Below are 15616 nucleotides of genomic sequence, written 5' to 3' on the forward strand. Positions count from 1 at the left end.
ACCCCGGGTCTGCTCACACCGAGCAGACTCAAAATGCCTCTTGGTGGAACGCACAGAGACACCTACTCCCCAGCGCAAGGGCCGGGATTTGAACCCAGGTCTGCTAGTCCAGCTCGCCCCTGCTGAGCACATGGCCTCTGGTGGGCCCTGGTCAGTATATAATTCATGGGAGCCGGGCGTGGAGTTTCTCCAGGCTGTGTATGTGTTGGTGTTTATAGAGGTAGAGCTCACAGGTGGCTGACAAGGGAGATGCATTTTTTATAACAATGAATATTTAATTTCCACATCACAGATGAAAAAGACTCTCTGAAGAGGCATCTGAGGGAAACTCCAGAGAGCAGCCGCTAATCAGAAAAGGGCCTTCTCGCGAGAGCTCTTCTGCACGGCTCACTTTTTTCTTTAACTTTTTTATTTTTTATTTCTTCCTGATTATTGGAGTAGATATGCTCATTGTAGAAAATATGTAAGACACAGAAAATAAAAGCAGCAAGGGGAAAGAAATCACCTATGATTGCACTGGCTGTTATTGACATTAGCCATGTACCTTTCCAGTCTTTTTTCTATGAATTTTTCCATAAGCAGATAACAGCGAATGTGGTGTGATTGCAGTTCTGCATCCTGATCTTTAAATTTGTCTTCATAAACATTGCGTTTCGTGGAAGGACAAGATTCAGCCACTGCGCCAGCTGGCTGTTGCTGACAATGTAGGTTGTTCCATGTTTTAATATTATAAACACCAGTGATGACCATCTTCAGGCGTGATTCTTTGCCAACTTTGAGGGTTAACCAAATGGAAGTGGGATTACTAGGTCCTATGTGATGGGTCATGAGTTGAAGGCTCTGGACACATGGCAAATTTAGTTTCTTTTCTATCTGGAACGAGCTTCCTCTCCTGGGGGCTGCCACCCCAGGCTGGCACAGGGAGCCAGGCATGGAGCCCAGAGGCCTGCTTCTCGCCTGCACATGAAGTTCTGAGGGTGCCCCTAACTGCCTGTTCTCTTCTCTTTTGTCTTCCTCTGCCCCAGCCTGGTAAAGCCCTTACGACACTACGCGGTCTTCCTCTCCGAAGACTCCTCTGACGATGAATGCCAGCGGGAAGAGGGCCCGAGCTCTGGCTTCACCGAGAGCTTTTTCTTCTCTGCTCCCTTTGAATGGTCTCTTCTTCCTTCTTCCATTTCCCTGAGCTCGGCTTGGTGACTCTGCGGGGCTGCATGGGGAAAGCGGGGGGCTGGTGATGCTTGCCTTTGTGTCGGGGGGGAGGGTGTCTGGAGCTGCTGCCTGCCGGTGCCCCAGTGCCAACATGCAGGGTGGATGCCACCTCCGTGTGCCACCTCTCAGGGCATCCGTTCTGCTAGCTCCACAGGGGCTGTGACAATTGAGTAAGGTGACAGGGTGATATGCGAGTGTTGGTCCCCTTAGAGATGGAAATGTGCTTGATTGCTAATGGAACTGGTGACTACAATTAGCCTGGTTGTTGATCTCCAAGTCCTTCTTTATCTCAGCATGTCTTGGAAAGCCATGGAGATGGGAGTCAGAGTTTAAGTTAAAAAAGAAAACGTTCCTCATATGAAATGTTTGTATTGAATGCCAGCCTATCCAAGTGTTCTAATCTGCCTGACTTTTTAAAGATAATTTTAATCATTATTATTTATAGCCTAAGCCTCATACCAATTACAAGTAGTGATTTTTTAAAGTTTCATCCACCATCCAGCCACCCCTAAAATTAAGCTGCTGTCACCCTCCTTTCTTTACCCGTTCTTGCCCCTCTACCCACAAGTGTTTCAGGGCTGGGATTGAGCAGACAGACAGACAAAAGCTGTTTGCCCTTGTTAACACGGTTCTGTGTTTTTAATGGGAGCCTCTAAGGGAATGGAAAGTGCCCTTTGCTGGATGCCCATGGTGACCACAGCAATCTTCCAGGGAGCATGTTAATCGTTTTAGTCATTGCACAGAAGAGGAGATGCCTTTCCCTCCCTCTCCCTCATGTCCCCTGCACCCTCTCCCTGTCCCAAACCCCAGCATCAGGTCCCTCCCCATGGGGTGGTCTATGGGTTCCTCTAAGGACCTTATAAACCCCAGGCTGCTCGGCCCCCTGTCATCAACCCCACAGGGTCAGAGGGTCCTGACCCTTTCCTGCCACCACGTCACTGGGGACCCAGACAAGTCACTCCCCTCCCAGTGTCCTCACTTAGAAAGTAGTGGCCTTGCCAAGCACAGTGGCTCACACCTGTAATCCCAGCACTTTGGAAGGCCGAGGCAGGTGGATCAGTTGAGGCCAGAAGTTCGAGACCAGCCTGGCCAACATGGGGAAACCCCATCTCTACTTTAAAAATACAAATATTAGCTGGGTGTCGTGGCACACACCTATAATCCCAGCTATTCAGGAGACTGAGGCAAGAGAATCACTTGAACCCAGGAGGCGGAGGTTACAGTGAGCCGAGATCGCACTGCTATACTCCAACCTGGGTGACGGAATGAGACTCTGCCTTAAAAAAAAAAAAAAAAAAAAAGTAGTGGCCTAAGCTGGTGTCATCCAAGCATCACACATCACTTTTGCTGTATATCAAATCTTTGTTTCAATTTTTTTCAAAAGATTTTAAAATTAGCCTTCTCCTAAGCAATAATATCTATGATATCATAGGCTTAATGTATTAGTTATTATTTCTGTTGCTAATTAGAACAAAAATAGAACCTTTAGCATAAGACATGTTCATCTATGTGTCAACTTAAAAAACTTTTGGGAAAAGGCAACCTGCTGCCAGCCAGGAGTACACCAGATCAAGTCCAAGACCCAGCTCCATCATATCCTCTCTGAACTAACTGATGCCTTAATTATTTAAATAATGGCGAGGGCTCGCTTCCTTAGCCCGTGACCTCAGAGGTCAGTACAGGCCTTTGTGTGTGTGTTTGAAAAGAAACTGGCCCATCCTGGCCAGGCGCGGTGGCTCAAGCCTGTAATCCCAGCACTTTGGGAGGCCGAGGCGGGCGGATCACAAGGTCAGGAGATCGAGACCATCCTGGCTAACACGGTGAAACCCCGTCTCTACTAAAAGCACAAAAAACTAGCCGGGCGAGGTGGCGGGCGCCTATAGTCCCAGCTACTCCGGAGGCTGAGGCAGGAGAATGGCGTGAACCCAGGAAGCGGAGATTGCAGTGAGCTGAGATCCGGCCACTGCACTCCAGCTTGGGCGACAGAGCGAGACTCCATCTCAAAAAAAAAAAAAATAAGAAACTGGCCCATCCTAACTCAAAATGGGTTCAAAATGGGTTCCTTAAGTTCCAGAAGCACACTGACTTTAACCTTTTCATTGTGCTCATCTTGATTAAAGGGTCTCTAATTCCTTGGTCAGGGTGAGTGAGGGACGTTTGAAGCCTCTCAAGCTTGGCTTCCATTTCCACCCCTTGGGAGTGCTGTGTGACATAGGTGAGTTATTAACATCTCTGAGCTTCATTCCTCATCCATAAAGTGGGGGTGTAAGTCCGACTTCCTGGACTGCTAGCATTGCTTCAGCGAGAGAGTACATGATGGAGTCCCTGTCCGTCACTGATATTGTTTGATGAGCCCCCCACCCTGCAGTCTTCACTGCAGTCTTCACTGTGAGCCTACCCTTGACCGCCAGGTGGTGCCCTTCCCCCACTTTACCAGTGCCACGGGCATGATCTCTGCCTGATCTAGGGCCACCACCAGCCCCAGACTTGGGGTTAGAAGAGGCGAGCTGTGGCCAGGTGCAGTGGCTCACACCTGTAATCTCAACACTGAGAGGCTGAGGCAGGCGGATCACGAGGTCAGGAGTTCGAGACCAGTCTGGCCAACATAGTGAAACCCCGTCTCTACTGAAAATACAAAAAATTAGCCAGGCGTGGTGGCAGGCGCCTGTAATTCCAGCTACTCGGGAGGCTAAGGCAGGAGAATTGCTTGAACCTGGGAGGCGGAGGTTGCAGTGAGCCGAGATCGCGCCATTGCACTCCAGCCTGGGAGACAAGAGTGAAACTCCATCTTAAAAATAAAATAAAAAATAAAAAAATAAAAAAGGTGAGATGCAGGTCCCACTGGGGCTCCACTAGAGGTCAGGGTTGACCCAGGCACTGCCTCTCCATCTACCCAGTGGTGCCCTGGGACTCAGGTCCATGGGAAGGGAAGGCAAGTGGAACCCTTTGTTACCTATACTTGTATCAGCTGCAAAGTAGTGGTGTGGGGTTTGTTTGTGGTTTTTTTTGTTTTGTTTTTTGTTTTGTTTTGTTTTGCGTTTTTGTTTTGTTTTGAGACAGGGTCTTGCTCTGTCGCCCAGGCTGGAGTGCAGTGTTGTGATCTTGGCTCACTGCAACCTCCATCTTCCAGGTTCAAGCAATTCCCATGCCTCAGCCACCCAAGTAGCTGAGACTACAGGCATGCACCACCACACCCCGCAAAATTTTATAATCTTAGTAGGGACAGGGTTTCACCATGTTGGCCAGGCTGGTCTCGAACTCCTGACTTCAAGTGATCCGCCCACCTCGGCCTCCCAAAGTGCTGGGATTACGGGCGTGAGCCACCGCACCCAGCCAATGGCTGCAAGGTTTTGATGTGTAAAAGTATAGAAAGCTGTTAGCAGAAGAGCCCGTGTGACAGCCATGCTCACTGGTGGGCGCTGGATGCTGTAACCAACCTCTGCATGTCTGCTGTGTGCCGGGCACCGCATTTGCTCATGTAACCACCACCACCACCACCTGAGCGCCTGAGGCTCAGAGAGTTAAGTGACCTGCCGAAGGTCCCACAGCAAGAAATAGCATGACCAGAGCTGGAACCAAGCTTAGCAGGGCAAGCTTAGGCCCGACAGTTCCCCTGGAGAGCTTCCCCAGCTCAGTTCCCCATGAGCTGTTCACAGAACCTGACTGTGGCTGTGCCTAGGCCACCAAACAGCAGAGCAGGGCGGGAGTAAGAGGAGCATGACTGCTGGCCTGTGAGCCCCCTTCCAGTCCAGTCTGTTCTTCGTACCTTGTCTGAATGGCTCATAAGCCCACTAGCTAGTTTTATGAAAGGACCTGTAGTTTGGGAGGGGCACTAAATGGGTCCCCTCAGTGCAAGTGAGAGCCAAAGCGACTTGCCCCTGTTCACACCCCCAGGCCCATCGGCGTGCCCAGCTTGCACCCTCGCAGCCTCCCAGACTCCTGCCCTCACGGAGACCCTGGGACACTCTCCTGTCCCGAAGGCTCCTGCGTGCACCCCTCAAGCCCTCAATGTGCTTGGGCTGGAGGCTGCTTGCTCCTCCCCTGAAGGCCTGGGTGGGAGATTCCAGCCTGCTCTGTCTCCCCACAGGCCACAGCCGTATCGGACACTCAAGGAGTCAGACAGTGCGGAAGGCGACGAGGCAGAGAGTCCAGAGCAGCAAGTGCGGAAACCCGCAGGCCCCATCCCAGCTCCCACTGACCGGGCTGCCAGCATCGACCTTCTGGAAGACGTCTTCAACAACCTGGACATGGAGGCCGCATTGCAGCCACTGGGCCAGGCCAAGAGCTTGGAGGACCTTCGTGCCCCCAAAGACCTGAGGGAGCAGCCAGGGACCTTTGACTATCAGGTACGGCATAGGCAAGGCAGGGGATCTGCCGGCCCACACTGTCTGCAGACCCCCATGTGACAGTGGAAGAGACTAACAGAGAAACAGTGACTTTCCAAGGCCCTCAGCCAACACTTAGGGTCAGTGTGACTGTAAACCCCTCCCAGGGTGCCGGGGCCCACACCACCCTAACAGTGACAGTAGGAGAAGATGCTAGAGCCCGATGGAAACTTGCCCCACTCTGTGTGTGCATCAGACAGGGGGGCGGGTGCTGCCAACCACTCTCCTTGCACCCCCAGGCGGGGCTGCAGCCCCTGCTGGAACTGGGATTGCATCCATCCCTGCCAGGGCTCCTTGGCAGAGCCTTTGGATGAAAGTTCTTGGTTCTGCATTATGAATGCAAATCAGTGTGTAATTCCCATTGTGACGTCCAATCCATCGCATCCCTTCTCGGTGCCTCAGTTTCCTTACTTGCAAGTGGGGGCTTCTGACTTTGCATCACTGGGTCACACTGTGGGGTTCATAGAGCTCCAGTCATTCATGAGTGTTCCCTGCTGGGAACGAGGACCTGGGCCAGGTGAAGGGGACTGGTGCCTGGGCCATGTGGCTTACAAGTGGCAGAGCCAGGACTCCAACTTGGCCTCCTTTCTCCCCAGCCAAGGTGCCTTCTACCAGGCCCTGAGTCTCACTCACCCTCCCAGGCTTACAGGTGATTGCAGGTGCCTGCGATCTAAAAAGTAAAAAGGGCCAGCCGGTAGCTGGAGTCACTTTCCTAAAACTCCTTGGCAACCACCACTGGTGTAAAGGGACGAGAGCGTTCTCTTAAGTTCCCAGAGCACAGGCTTGGAGTCCCAGCACACCTGGGTCCTCTGCTGGTAACCTGGGGGAGTCCCCAGCTGTTCCAAGTCCGAGGAGCTAATCAGCCGCACACCTAGGCCCAACATGCATTCAGCACACAGGAGTGGTGTGGGAATGGGCACACATATGTCCCAACTCAGCCTGTGGTCACTGCCGCCCTCCTTCCCTCCCAACAGAGGCTGGACCTGGGCGGGAGTGAGAGAAGCCGCGGGGTGACAGTGGCCTTGAAGCTTACCCACCCATACAACAAGCTCTGGAGCCTGGGCCAGGACGACATGGCCATCCCCAGCAAGCCCCCAGCTGCCTCCCCTGAGAAGCCCTCGGCCCTGCTTGGGAACTCCCTGGCCCTGCCTCGAAGGCCCCAGAACCGGGACAGCATCCTGAACCCCAGTGACAAGGAGGAGGTGCCCACCCCTACTCTGGGCAGCATCACCATCCCCCGGCCCCAAGGCAGGAAGACCCCAGAGCTGGGCATCGTGCCTCCACCACCCATTCCCCGCCCGGCCAAGCTCCAGGCTGCCGGCGCCGCACTTGGTGACTTCTCAGAGCGGCTGCAGGTGGATCGGGACAGGCGAGCTGCCCTGAGTCCAGGGCTCCTCCCTGGTGGTGTCCCCCAAGGCCCCACTGAACTGCTCCAGCCACTCAGCCCCAGCCCTGGGGCTGCAGGCACGAGCAGTGATGCCCTGCTCGCCCTCCTGGACCCGCTCAGCACAGCCTGGTCAGGCAGCACCCTCCCGCCACGCCACACCGCCCCGAATGTAGCCACCCCATTCACCCCCCAATTCAGCTTCCCCGCTGCGGGGACACCTGCCCCGTTCCCACAGCCGCCACTCAACCCCTTTGCCCCATCCGTGCCGGCAGCCCCACCAACCCTGTCCCTGGTCTCCGCACCAGCGGGGCCTTTTGGGGTCCCTCCAGCTTCCCTGGGGCCGGCTTTTGCGTCCAGCCTCCTGCTGTCCAGCGCTGGCTTCTGTGCCCCTCACAGGTCTCAGCCTAACCTCTCTGCCCTCTCCATGCCCAACCTCTTTGGTCAGATGCCCATGGGCACCCACACAAGCCCCCTACAGCCGCTGGGTCCCCCAGCAGTTGCCCCATCGAGGATCCGAACGTTGCCCCTGGCCCGCTCAAGTGCCAGGGCTGCTGAGGCCAAGCAGGGGCTGGCCCTGAGGCCTGGAGACACCCCACTTCTGCCTCCCAGGCCCCCCCAAGGCCTGGAGCCAACACTGCGGCCCTCTGTTCCTCAACAGGCCAGAGACCCCTTTGAGGATTTGTTACAGAAAACCAAGCAAGACGTGAGCCCAAGTCCGGTCCTGGCCCCGGCCCCGGCCCCAGACTCGGTGGAGCAGCTCAGGAAGCAGTGGGAGACCTTCGAGTGAGCCAGGCCGTGAGGGCAGGGGATGCACCAAGGCCCAAGGGTCCGTCCACTGCTGCGGTTCCGAGGGTCCCCGCCACGCTCTCCGCCCAGGTTCTGCTGCTGGGAAGGAATGGGACCCCTCTCTGCTGCCCCCTCCTCCCCTCCACACTGCCCATCTCTGAGGTCTGGTCCTGCGGAATGGCACCAGTTCCAGTCTGGGAATCAACCCAGTTCCTGAGTGCCCATCCCACCCCGCGGTTGCCCGTCCTCGGCACCCTTGATTGGGTTTTGCACTAAAGAGGTCAGCTGGGCCAATGATTGCCCCAGACCAAGTCCTACCCACCTTCCCCCTGGAAGTGTCCCGAGAGGCTCCGAAGGCCTATCCTCTGAGCCCAGCTCTCCTGTTCCACCACAGCCAGGCCCTGCACGCCCACCTCCTCGGACACAAGTGTCAGGGTTACCCTCTAGTGTGAGCTCCTCTGCATGAGACACAGGCGGCTTGGGGTTGAAGTTAGGACTCCTCCTGGGCTGGAGGACTTACCTGGTGGGGCACTTCCAGACTGTTTCTAGCAATATACACGTTCTTTCCTGTGTCTTCACCCCAAAACTTCAGTTGATTCTGACCTGGGAGGGTCTGGGGACCAGGGGGTCTGGACTGCCTTGTGATGCCCAGCCCCAGCCACCCTGCACGGGGACTGCGAGCACCAGCAACATTGATTGATTTATAGAAGGAAAATAGAAACCCCATCTGAGTGTTTTGGGGGAGCCCCCACCCCCTCATCCAACTCTCTGGTACTCTGATACCTCCAGGTTCTCTTCTCACTGTCAAAGCTGGGTCTCAGCCTCTTGTCATCTGGCGCTTTGTGGGCAAAGCTGAGAAGCTGCGACCCAGACATCAACTCGAAGGTCGAGCTGAATGCCTCAGACTGATGCGGAGGCAGCTGTCCTTCCTGGGTTGGAAAGAGGCAGTGGCCCTGAGCCCCTTCTCCAGAGCCGGGTAGAAAGGACAAACTTGGTCTCTGCCTCAGAGAAGCAGGAGAAGGGCTAGAAGCCAGTCCCTCCCCACCTGCCCAGAGCTCCAGGCCAGCACAGAAATTCCTGAGGCCACCATCACCAAAGTTACAGTGAATGTTTTATTGTTTATCTTTTTCCTTTTTACCTTATTGATTTGATGAGTCTTGAAATTGATTCATTTCCATAAACCAAGTTAAAGTATGCCCTGACCATTTAAGAAAACAACCATCTGAGACACGCAGGAAATTGTGAGCGTTTCGACCCGAGCTCTCATTTCCTATTCGGGATGGGTCAGACAGACACAGTCTACCCAGGGGTGTCTGAGGGGGACAAGGCGGGGGGGGGGTGTCTCTGGAGATCTGTCACCCAGGGAGCCCCCTCTGTGTCTAAGAGGCCACCACTGCTGCACATGGTCAGGGAGGTTTGGTGGCCATCCTGGCACATGGCTTTTCCTGGGCCAGCGGTGACCTGTCTGCCTCAGGAATGGGCTCTGGCTGCTTGGGGAGCCGTGTCACTCCTGGGCCATGGGGGCACCTCCCGGGCACTTAGGTGTTTCACAGAGATTCCAGTTTCACTCCCTGGGCAGATCCCCAGGCCCCATCCGGGATAGGGCAGAGGAGGCGCTAGCAGCCCCAGGGAAGGAGGGTATGTACCCCAAGGCCCCCTGGCTGTGCTGGGGGACTGGGGTGAGCGCTCCATGTTCACATGAGCACTGCTGCCTCTTCACTTGTGGGACTGACTTTGCAAACCCAAGGATGAACTTTGTGTGCATTCAATAAAATCATCTTGGGGAAGAGGCTGGCATCCCCGTGTCTTTGAAGCTTTTGGGGTGGGGAGGCCCCGCATGGGCCTGAAGCCATCCTCACCACCCGCTCCTGTAGAGGCGGGGGGCCAGGCGTGGAGCAGTTAGGGAAGGCGTCAACTTCCCACACCCTCCCAAGCCGGTGCCCACTCAGGGCTCCAAGCCAGCTCATGCTCTGCCCCTCATAGACCAAGCACGGGGTTGGGCTGGCAACAGGCCTGCTCAGCCCTACTGGGGCCATGGAGCAGACTGCAGGCCACCAACGATGTTGAGGGCACCCAGGAGCCAGGAAAAAGTTCAAGGGGACACCTGGCAAGTCGCCCCTACAGGTCTCATTAGCAAGAACAGAGCCTGGGAATCTGCCTCTGTTGGATGCTGGTATTTGGAGGGGGTGGAAATGCAGACCATGCAGACCAATCGACCACCCATCGTGTGAAACACGCCCAGTCACACCACCCACCCCCTCCAACTCGCCCAGCATCTGACCATGCTCTCCCTTGCAGGACTGACAGGCCTGAATGACAGGCACCCAGGCCAGGCACAGTGGCTCATACCTGTAATCTCAACACTTTGGGAGGCCGGGGCAGGTAGATCACGAGGTCGGGAGTTCAAGACCAGCGTGGTCAAGATGGTGAAACCCCTTCTCTACTAAAAGCGGGCACCTGTAATCTCAGCTACTCCGGAGGCTGAGGCAGGGAATTGCTTGAACCCGGGAGGTGGAGGTTGCAGTGAGCCGAGATCGCACCACTGCACTCCACGTTGGGTGACAAAGTGAGACTCCATCTCAAAAAAAAACAAAAAACCAGCCACCCTAGGAGCCAGGAACAGAGGGCACAGCCAGCTTTCATCTACATGTTGGGGGTTCCACATAAAATATCCTAGGAGTCACAGCTGACACAGGTTTTCCAAATCCCTAACTCAGTAAACTGACCCTGGAACCGGCTAAGGCGACGGAACCGGGTGCCTCCTCCCCCGCCCCCCGCCCCGCCCCCGTTCCCAAGGTTTGTAGAGAAAGTACAGGGAAAGATGGTTCCACCCCCTACAGGATAAGGACCAGGCAAGCCCCTGAGCCTGGCGTTCAGGGCCCTCTCTATCCCAGCCTCTGCTGACTTCCCAGTTCCATGTCCCAGTCCCCCAAGTTGTCACGTGGTTCCACCTTGTATTGGACACCCACGCCCCTGGGACCCGCCGAAACCGAAAGGAAAAGCTGACTGTTGACCCAAAAGCGTAAACGGATCTCCTGGCCTGAGAAGCAGGAAGGACGAAAGGGCACATCTCCAGGCCCATGAAGCTGGAAGGAGGCCAGGCCCTTAGGCAAGTGCCCTTCAGGGATCGGAGGTCACAGTGTGATGGGCATCGCTGGGGAAGCGGGCTGCGAGCAAGCAGCGGAGTCTCCCCTGAGTCTGCCTCTGCAGGCCCAGCCCTGACCCAGAGGCAGCGCCAGTGTTCACTGAGCTCCTCCACTCAGCAGACAACCCAGAGGGCTTCCTTCGAGTCCTCTCGCCGAATCTGTGTAGAGGCAACTAGTCATCAGGGGAAGGAGCTGGCTCGCCAGGCTGCCAGGGAGGACCGGAGCTGGAGACCCAGAGGTGGTTGGGTGAACTGGGGGGGTTTGGGGCAGGAGAAGGGTTGCTCTGTCATCCTTATCCCAGAAGGACACGCAGACGATCCTTCCCATCAGACGTGAGTTGACGACGTCCAGATTCTCTCCCCACTGTCGTCCTCTCCGATCCTCACAGCAGCCCTGTGAGGTAGGCGGGGGGTGCCTTCCCCCTTTGACAAATGACCACAGCAGGATGGGAAGCTCCAGGCAGCCCCTCCTCTGCTCCCTTGGGCTGCTCCGGCTGCGGGGATGGGTGGGTCTGTGGTTCCCTCGCATGACTGGCTCTGGCTTCTGGCAGACAGACCTGCCTGAAGGGACGTTTGTTCTAGGAGCCAGAAGCCCACTCGGCCTCTGCCAGTGGCCTCCCCTGACTTCCCAGCTGCCTCCACAGCAGAAGCAGCCCCCAGAGGCGGGGAAGGAGGCAGGAGCCCTGGCCTTGGTGCCGGGGCAACCCTGGCCTGGCCTCCTGGAGAACATGCAGCCTTAGGCCGCCCCTGCCCCAGGACTGTAATGGTTGACCCCATGGAGCAGCCACTGCCTCCTGAGATCAGCCACACCCATCACAGTCATAGACACAGAGCAAATGCAGCAGACACGCCCTGGAGCCCTGGCAGGACACACTCACACTAGCATCTGTAGACTAACATGGGCCCAGGTACACACTCAGACACACACTCCTCCAGAGACACACACTGTGCACCCACATGTGCCCTCCCACGCACAGCCGTACACCTGCCGAGGCAGAACCCCGAGGGTGGGATGAAGTCCGCAGCCTCTCTAGGCCTCTGTTTCCCTGAGTTGCTCCCCTCATCCTCCATCCACGATGGGGCAGAGGCAGAGGCTGCCAGCCAAGGGGACACTTCCATAGCAATGTCCCGAGCCCTGGCAGCAGCTTCCTTGGGTCTCCAGGTAGAAACCATTCAGGACCTCCAGGTGCTGGTGCCAGCAGCCAGGCTGGCCTAGATGAGTCTCTCCTCCGGTGGCACCTTGAGTACACTGTCCATCTCCAGCCGGGCCCCAGCCACCTCCTGCTGGCTTGGGCTGTAGGTGCCCTCGGACTGGCGGCGCTTTCGGGCTGCCAGGATCCCTGAAAGGAGGCCCAGGAGGAGGAGGAGGAGGCAGGCACAGGCTGCAGGCACGGCCACCTCCAGCAGCGGGAATGGCAGCGGCAAGGGCACGCCCTTCTGCAAGAGACACAACACCGAGGCCTGAGACCACAGAGAAGGGGAGGACCCTGGGCCCTCAGCAGCACAAGGACCTGCTCAGAGAAAATCAGAGCTGGGAGCAGGCTGCCCTGGGAGTGGTGAAGACCCAGCCCCAGGGGTGTACAGGCAAGTGCCAGGAAACCACCTGTCAGAGCCACTGCTTGGGGAGTCCTGTACAACAAAGGAGTTCTGGCTAGAAGGACAGAGACAGACACCTGGCAGGAGCTAAGCAGGGTGCATGGGTTTCACAGAAGCCTACAAGGGTGAGATGAGGCAGAGCGGGAGCAGGGGCAGACTGAGCGGCCCCCTGCCACAACAGCAAGGTCAGAATCCACTGGGGCCTGCCTGCCGGGGCGGGGTGGCACAGGGAGCAGGGGACTGTTCTGACAGCTTGTCCCTGCAAGCCCTGGCCCAGGCTTCTGGGGGCCCAGCAAACCTTGCTGTCTCCAGTCACAGGCTCCCAGGATGCCCCATCAAAGCCTTTACATGCCTGGGACTCTGAAGTCCCAGGATGCGAGGATTCCAGAGGCACAGGCTCTGGGACTCACCCGCCTCCCTCTGTACCTCCAGGCTTCTCAGCCCGCTGTGACCTGGGTCCTAAAACTAGAGAGGAAAGTCCCTCTGGTCCTGAGAGGGCCCTGCCAGCCTCCACCCCTGAACAATTTAGGGGAGGAGCTGTAAAGCCATTTCCTTCCCCTGCCCTGGGAGGTGGCTGGGTGGGGAAGCCAGAGGCTGTAAAAGTTCAACTTGAAAGGAAACATTCCCCATAAGCGGAGGGGATTTGTGGTTTATGACCCAGGCTGCCAGAAGCCTGTGGAGATCAAGGCTGCTCCTCAGACTACCCTTCCAAGCCTCTCCTCGCCAGCACCCACCTTCCCCCCACCACCCCCGCCCCGAGGAAGGGGTGTGTCAGGGAGGGTCACAGCTCCAGCCCCTGCCGCCTTCGCCTTTGTCTGTCCAGGCTCCTCCCGGGCTGAGCCCCTGGGGTTGGGGCCAGCCTGCACAGTGGCCAAACCTGCTCCGGTGCAGACTCCCAGGCCACCCCCCATCGCCCCAGGTCTTCCAACTCAGTCTGGATTCACCAACCTAAATCCCAGAACACCAACATCCTCTTGGCCCTGAGTCCTGGTTGGATTGGCAGAGACCATCTGTCCTCACTGCCACTGCCCTGGGCACTCTGGGGAAGCCCCTGACCCAGCCAGGAGCTTTGTGCTCTTGTCAATAGATGGTGGCAGCGCCCAAAGCTCTCCCTGGAGTGGAAATACCTCCTGTATGGGGGGTGTGGAAGGGACCTGAGGCTCCTCTCACTGCCCCACCCCATGACAGAGTGGCCCAAGAACAGCCCCACGGTGCTGTGCTCTCTCCAGCAGCAGCATCTCACCAAGGGCCCAGCAGGCCACGTCCACAGCCCCTCACCCCAGCAACACTCACCACCACTTCACAGAACTGGCCGGAGAATCTGGCATTGCAGATACATTCAGACACCCCTCCAGCTGCCCGGCAGGTGCCCCCATTCAAGCAGGGGTTGGTTTCACAGGGGACGGTGGGGACCTGACACCTGGAGAAGGAGGGGGGCTGAGAAAGCGGCTCCCTCATGGCTGCCTCTTGTGCTCCCAGCTGCTCTGCTGCCCACCCCCTCTTCAGCAAGCATCAGAGCTTATCCATTCACTGCCCCTGTGCACTGCTCCTGCTCAGCTGGGCCCTGCCAGGTGACCACCCGAGCAGTCATGACTGAGAAGGACTCTCATCCCATTAGGGTGACTGGGGAGCCTGTGTGAAGGCAGGTGCCCCAGGAGCTGACGCCACTGTCTGCAGGGCCCAGAATCTGCAATTTTACGGTCTCCTACAAGTGGGCTGAGGCTGGTCCCATAACTGCTACCAGGCAACCACTGCCCAGCAGTGGTCTGTATCACAGAGGATGGTCTTGGAAGACATGGAAGGAAACTCAAGTGACAATGATACCAGGGAGGGGTGAGAAGGTGGGCAAGGACCCCCACCCCACCCTGGCTGGAGGAATAGCCCTTCACACTCGTTGGACCCCCTCACAGTTCCCCGGCCTCCAGACCCACCTCTGGCCAGCAAGACCCTCCAGGCAGCTGCAGTTGGCAGCGGGAGAGCCACCCTCACATGGGCTGCCATCGAGGCAGGTGATATTCAGGTTGCACTCCTTGGATGAGACAGGCAACCTGGGGAGAGAGCAGAGGCTGGAGTGGGTACAGGATGCCTGGGACCTGCCCTCCCCAGTGCTGTGACCGTGGGCCACCTGAGCCTGTGTTCTCATGTATGGACTTCAGGGCCCTCCTCTATCGGTCACAGGATTGCGGTCCCTGGTGGGAGGGAAGGGTCACTTACTTTCCAGAATCTCAGAGGACTCTGAGGACAACAAAAAGTAAGGATTCTGAACAAAAGCAGCTCCTAAACGCAACGCCTGGACATTCCTTGAGGGGAGAGGGAGGGATCAGGCCACAGCCAGATCCCCCTTCCACAGGCTGGGCTCCAGGGAGAGCCACCACGAGATGAATAAGGGAAGCGCTAAAGCCTGATCCCCTCCCTCCACCCCACCAGTGACCAACAGGGATGAACCTCGGTGTAAGTGGCAGGCGGCTCCCAGCCCCAGACCTCAGCGCTGTTTATCTGAAATTCCAAGCTAACTGGGTGTGTTTTGATCTGTGTTTTATCAGGAAATTTATCAAACTGTCCTCCTCATGTCACAGATAAGGACACGAGGATCAGAGAAGGGAAGCGACTCATCCACAGACCTGGCAGACTTCTCTGCCCCACCACAGTCCCAGGGGGCATTCGCAGCCCACCCCTGCCCTGGTCACCCCCCTCTCCCGGGCCCGCGCCCCTGCCCAGCCGTCCCACCTGCAGCGCGGGCCCCCGAAGCCGGGCGGGCAGTGACACTCGAAGCGGCCGTCGGGGTGTGCGTGACAGCGGCCACGGGCGCAGGGCGCAGAGTGACAGGGGTTGACGTGGGCCTCGCAGCGCGGGCCCTCCCAGCCCAGGTCGCAGGCGCAGGCGAAGGCGTCGAAGAGGTCGCGGCAGGCACCGCCGTGCAGACAGGGCGAGGGCGCACATACCGGCGCGCCGCGGCAACCGAGGATGGGGTCCGGCGTCCCAGGCCAAGCCGCGAAGTACTCTCGGGCGCCAGGGGCCACGCCGGGCCGGGGCCGCGCCAAGGGCAGGGGCAGGCCGCCCAGCGCCACGCGGCCCAGGCAGCCGGTGAAGTTCTCGGCCAGCAGGACG

General features: G+C 57.4%; 2 protein-coding genes across 2 annotated transcripts in view; one reads left to right on the top strand and one right to left on the bottom strand.

The window, feature by feature from the left end:
• Positions 1-9554, top strand: part of DENND1A (DENN domain containing 1A) — a 505985-nt gene extending 496431 nt beyond the window's left edge. Inside the window, 3 exon segments of the mRNA XM_017874791.1 lie at positions 1026-1154; positions 5297-5555; positions 6569-9554. Coding sequence (XP_017730280.1) covers positions 1026-1154; positions 5297-5555; positions 6569-7768 — 1588 coding nt within the window. The 3' untranslated portion in view covers positions 7769-9554.
• Positions 9555-10296: 742 nt separating this feature from the next.
• Positions 10297-15616, bottom strand: part of CRB2 (crumbs cell polarity complex component 2) — a 25119-nt gene continuing 19799 nt past the window's right edge. The window contains 4 exon segments of the mRNA XM_017874759.1: positions 10297-12349; positions 13802-13928; positions 14440-14556; positions 15236-15615. Of these exon segments, the coding sequence (XP_017730248.1) occupies positions 12125-12349; positions 13802-13928; positions 14440-14556; positions 15236-15615 (849 nt within the window). The 3' untranslated portion in view covers positions 10297-12124.

Source organism: Rhinopithecus bieti, unplaced genomic scaffold, assembly GCF_001698545.2.
Source record: "Rhinopithecus bieti isolate Rb0 unplaced genomic scaffold, ASM169854v2 scaffold_7967, whole genome shotgun sequence".
Taxonomy (NCBI): Eukaryota; Metazoa; Chordata; class Mammalia; order Primates; family Cercopithecidae; genus Rhinopithecus; species Rhinopithecus bieti.